We start from the raw sequence: 5,738 nt of genomic DNA on the forward strand, positions 1-5,738 counted from the left end.
ACCATTTCAATCTGCGAGGAAGATGGATACAAAATTTTCTCTTGATTGTTTTTCTTTTATGCAATTCGGTGAACGATGAATATTATGATCCTTTTTCGACAAAAAACATTTCTTCCTTCAATCGACATTATTCTTATTCTGTAATTTCTATTTTATGATCATCATAGGTTGCCGACACATGGGAGTCTCTTGATGGGTGGCTTGGAACAGAGATTTGTTGTTACAAAATTTTTGTGCCAAGTTGATGAACTAATGGCATGACACCACGTGTATTTAAATAGAAAAAGTTATTGGTTAATAGAGAGAAAATTGCCAGAAAAAATTTATGGATGGTTTTAAGTGCTTGCATTTTACTTGCTTTCTCAATGCACATGACATCATGCCATTGATTCATCAGCTTATTACAAAATTTTCATAACAACGCATTTCTGTTCGATTGCTTAACACTATTCATCTTGTTTACGTTACACAATATTTGGATGGGGAAGAAGAGCGATATTCTTGCTGGCATCATAACAGGCTGATTCTATCATCAATGGCATTTTTTTTAATGATACATAAGAGAATCGAATAACATAGTAGTCACGAACAATTTTTTGTAGCAGTACCCCAAATTATTGGGCTCATTAGTTTGCAGCCTCATTATTTGATCTTCTATATATTTAAAAAAAAAGGTGGTGTGGCAATACTCTCTTTCTCTCTCTCTTGTTTTTTAAGGTAGAAACAATTGAGCCCTTCCAATCCTTTGTGATGGATGCCCAAGTTGACAATTGTACAAAAGTATCAAACATTTTAGCTACCATCAGCAAGAAATGTCCATTTCAAAGTACAGATGCATGGCTTATCCCCCACAGACCCCACCAACAAAGCAATATCCTCCTCCAATCTTCTTCCTTGTATTTTACAAAATAAACTTAATTAAATTGCCAGATCTTTCTAGCTATGGCTCTGTCTCTCAAGTTCGAACTTTCATCCCAAAGGATTGAATTAAATATGAATCGATACAGTAGATTAATATTCTACTTCTAAGATGAAGAATGAATTTCCTCCAAGTCTACTTATTTTTTTCCCACTATATTTGGAAATTTTTGTACCAAAAAGAGTGATACATGTGATGTTCTTTTTGTAATTTGTAATTTCTTTCTTCGACACAAAAATGTTTTTTCTGAGTATGCACATCAAGAAGCCATCTTTGGAAATGTTTATGAAAAATTATGTGAGTGCATCTGTAGCACTTTTTTTTTTCCTCAATGTTAATTCCGAAAGGTTGAGAGAGTTTTAGGTTGTAGATGTGAATTTGAAGATACTTGTTCAACACAATTACAGAGAAATTAATGAAATAAACTAAAGAAAATCAATATTTATGCGATTCAGGAATGATACCTATGTCCACGAATAGATCTAATCTTCTTCACTAAAAAAATCAAAAGATAATGGCAAGAAAACTCAAGATTTTAATCCTAAATCCCCTGAAATCCTCATATATCTCTTTTCCTATTTCTCTCAAAACCTAGAAGAAAATCGTAATTATGAAAAATATCTCATAACATTGCTATTTATTGGTTTATAATATAGAAAAACTTATCTGCACCGTTAGAATAAAATATAATCCAATAGCTACTATAAAAGATACATAAATAATAATAGGGGCACCAAAATTCTTTTGTATTGAATTCTTCATTTTCACAGCTTTGGAGTAGATTAAAAAGAAAGATTCTTTATAATAAAAAAATCTGATCTAGACTATGATATTTAGATGCAGGGGCAAATTCATAATGGATGCACTTGCCCCCACAAGAATTTTTGTATAAAAGATCTATGAGCTTATTATGACAGATAACATTGGTGTTTAGAAGTTGAAGAATCGTTGATCATCTATTTTTTGTAAATCAATTTTTATTGAGTTAGAAATTTCAGAATGGACTGATTTTTTGTGAAGATGATCTCCTTATCATAAAGACGAACCTCACCAAAAATCAGTTAATTTCAAAATTTCTAACTCATGTAGGACTATCATCACCAAAAATCAGTCCATTCCAAAAATTTTAACCCATGTAAGATAAAACACATATCGTAAAACATAGGGTAAATAATAAGGTGCCGAACATACCCCTATACTTTTATATATATATATATTTTCACTTTTAATTGCCTTCACATGGGCAAAGCCCTGACTTCGCCCACACTAGAGGTTTTTTTTTTTTCCCAAGGTGAAACTTGAAACTAAAAGAGTAATCCAAAAAGATAGGTGCTACAGACGACCTGTTCACGCAATAGATTTATTGGTAAGAGTCGCGATCCAAGACGGTGTCCCGTTCCTGTAGCAACATATAGTGTCTATTTGATAATTAAGGGAGATAAGCACCGTCACCATGGATTGGGTTGATGGCCCATCACATTGATAAGCCCCTCGCATTATTGAAGTTGCACTGCCTCATTGGTTTAAAGCACTAGCGGACAAGTAAGGCTTCGTCACTGGTTGTCAATCCTTCTTATCATTCTTTCTTTAATAAGTACCAAACCTTGATTCATGTTCATTTTTCCATTCATAAAAGACAACCATGACTTCATCTTCAAACACTACAAATTGATTTTTGTACGTTTCTCCACATTGAGACAAAAGCTTTATCAACAGCCCATGTCAGCATTGTTTGCTGAAGATTAGTCTCAACCCATAATACATTTCATCTATTAGTTGAATTCATTTACAACTTAATTATCTATTTAATAAGATTAATCTAATCATTTTCCTTTCAATTTTTATCGTAGTGTCACGTCCGCATTAATATCATATTGAAAAGTTCAATCCTTACAAATATAATTGACTAATGTTTCTCATAAAAATCGTGTCACACAAATTAGTTCATTACCACATTTCTAATCTTATACATAAATTATCTTAAAATTTAAATTTAAATTTATATAATTACTTATATTCAAATGAAATGAAATATAATGGGACAGTTAAATTATTTAACATGATCTCAACGTGTGTATATATATATATATATAATAATTTAATTCGTATTATTTAAAGAGAATAACATGATATTTTCCATTATGACATGATCCGATCATCAATTTACTCATTGATTGTCCAAAATGCAAAATGCATGTCAATCATTAGATCTTAATAATTTGATCAATCATCCACTTTTCATTGGCTTGTTTACAAATAAATTCTATTTATATCAATATTTAGCCAAAAAAAAATATCCATTCATGTCATGGTTATAACTTATATATTAATCACGTGAGTCTAAACATTGCACCAAGAATAATGATTTTCTAAACATATCTTCTATGTCCATCACAGAATCATAGATCATTGATCGTGATACACATAATTATAAAAAAAAAATTTGTGCATCCCAAGATAAATGACGATTCTGTGATGTGATGGGGGTATTAAATTATCACTATTCTTAAACTAATTGGGCCACTTCTATTTTTTTTTTTTTAACGAAATCGTGATTTTTTATGCTCATAAATATGTGCAATTGTAGATCCCAAGAAAAAGAATTTATGATTATAACACATGCCTTAGGACCTGTGTGAGAAAATTATTATTATTTTGTAACAGTTTTCTTGGGTTGAAAGCTATCCCATGCATGTATACCACTTGTAGAAATATGATAATGATTTGCTATAATTATAGTACAGAACAGAGGCATCCACAGGACGTCTAGTTGGCCATATGAAAGATGCGCATTGCACTCTGCGGGTATTGTAGTACAGAGAGAATCTTACTTACAAGACACCACTATCTCGAGTCGAGTTCCGGTTCCACCACCTTTTTCTCTCATACGTCACACTCCACAATCCTTAGTCCACGTCATCATATATACCCTTTATAAATGTCCTCTCATATTAACATATACTGACGTGGATTTTCGCCTAAGAGATTTTTATAGGGCCACGCGTCGTCGTCGTCATCGTAGCTTTTGGGAGAAAAAGATCACTCTCTTTCTCTCTCTCTCTCTCTCTCTCTGGTTGAGAACCAGAGAATGACCAATCCCTGACCCTAATCTCTTAATAGAAATCCCGGATTTCTCCCATGGAAGAAGAGGGGCGATCGCCTATGGTTTCTCTCCACAAGAACACTTCTTCTTCCTCAACAATCCGATTTCTTGGTCTTCTAAAACAACCAGATTCGGATTCAAGCCCATTCGAATTGGAGGAGAGCGACGTGATTTGGTCTCCCGATCTCAACGACTCTCCAAACACTGATTCCGTCGATTCGAATTCTCCGGCCTTATCGACGGTGTCAAATTCTTCGATCAATCACCGGCACTCCTTCCGTCCTGAGAAATTTGGTCTCTCAGCTGCACTGAGCGACTATAATCTCCCTTTCGTGCAGCGAAAACCATCTCTGAATCCATCTTTTTCTGCCGCAAGTGCAGCACGAACGATTCCTCCCGTGCCGATCCCGCGGTCTGGTTCGAGCTCGGACGATTTCTCTGGCTCGTATTCGGGGAAATTCCACCAATCAGCTCCTGTAAATGTACCTGTATGGCCTAAGGCGAATGGTGCCAATGGATCGGCAAAATTAGGGTTTTTGGATGAGGAAGATGTGGAAACAGAGGAGGAAATGCTTCCACCGCACGAGATCGTGGCGAGGTCGCATACCACTACGTGTTCGGTGTTTGAAGGCGTCGGGCGGACGCTCAAAGGGAGGGATCTGCGCCGCGTCAGGAATGCTATTTGGCAGAAAACAGGTTTTCTGGATTGAAAACCCTTCTTCTGTCTCTCTTTGTTTATTTATTTAATTTTCCCTGTTATAATTGTTCCCATGAAACTCTAATATTCTGGGCTTCTCTTGGTTTCTATTTTACTAGGGCTTTGGGGTTTTGTAGATTATGTTAATAATTCGTGGATAACCTTATAAATATCATTATGATACATTCTCAAAATCTCAAGTTGTATATATTAGATTGGAAATGAGATGGAAGGGAATGGGCTTTTCAAGAATTTGGTATAAATAATGTTGGTGAGGTTCTTTATCTTTGATTTCTGTTTGGATTTTATGTAAAATAACTTTCTTAATTTTCTAATGTTGAAAATTCTTCAACCAAAGTGAAAGCTTAGACATGAAGTTCTTTCTAATCATTCAAAGGGAGCCTTGTTTGTTTGATGATGGGTATGATATCTAAATAAATAATGATGGTGGAATGCTTTATCTTTGGTTTTCATTAGGATGTTGTGTAAAATATTGTGTCAAAAAAAATATTCTTGGAAGGGAAAACTTAGATATGAAGTTTGTTTAATTTAATGTTGCACTCCACATATTACACCTTACTGCAATGCAACTGAACTACTACTAATCTCTGCTGGTTTTATCGAGGAATATGGTTTCCTTGCTCATCTTCGAGTAAGCATCTGAAGATGGACTGAATTAGGGTTGATTTGGTTGCATAGAAAAAATTATGCAAATTGAAGGGGAATGGGGTCTTGAAAATAGAAAAACTTGGTTTTTGGTTATCGAGAATGAAGGAAATTATTGTTTGTGATCTGACTTCATTGACATGATTGGCTGCTCTAGATGGCAGTTTTTTTTAATAATGATAAATTTTATTGAGAATAAGACATCTTGGAGGTCGAGATGGTCCCCATACTAGAAGACACAAAAAAGAAAGAGGAAGATACATACAAATCCTAACAATCAACCCAAACCAAACTACGAACTACCCAAAGACTCCCAGTAATACAAAATCCTTGAAGAAGACTCCTTCAAAATA

General features: G+C 34.4%; 1 protein-coding gene across 1 annotated transcript; it reads left to right on the forward strand.

The window, feature by feature from the left end:
- The first annotated feature begins 3,922 nt into the window (after nucleotides 1–3,922).
- On the forward strand, nucleotides 3,923–5,003 carry LOC147389980 (uncharacterized). Its single transcript, XM_086417686.1, has one exon. It carries the CDS (start codon nucleotides 4,058–4,060, stop codon nucleotides 4,730–4,732), a length of 675 nt encoding a protein of 224 aa, XP_086273812.1. The 5' UTR covers nucleotides 3,923–4,057; the 3' UTR covers nucleotides 4,733–5,003.
- The last annotated feature ends 735 nt before the right edge of the window (nucleotides 5,004–5,738 follow it).

The sequence above is a fragment of the Akebia trifoliata genome, chromosome 12 (assembly GCF_017979445.1).
Source record: "Akebia trifoliata isolate Shusen 1 chromosome 12, ASM1797944v1, whole genome shotgun sequence".
Classification (NCBI taxonomy): Eukaryota; Viridiplantae; Streptophyta; class Magnoliopsida; order Ranunculales; family Lardizabalaceae; genus Akebia; species Akebia trifoliata.

Coding starts and splice junctions, on each gene's coding strand:
- LOC147389980 (XM_086417686.1), top strand. CDS start 4,058: ATGGAAGAAGAGGGGCGATCGCCTATGGTTTCTCTCCACAAGAACACT.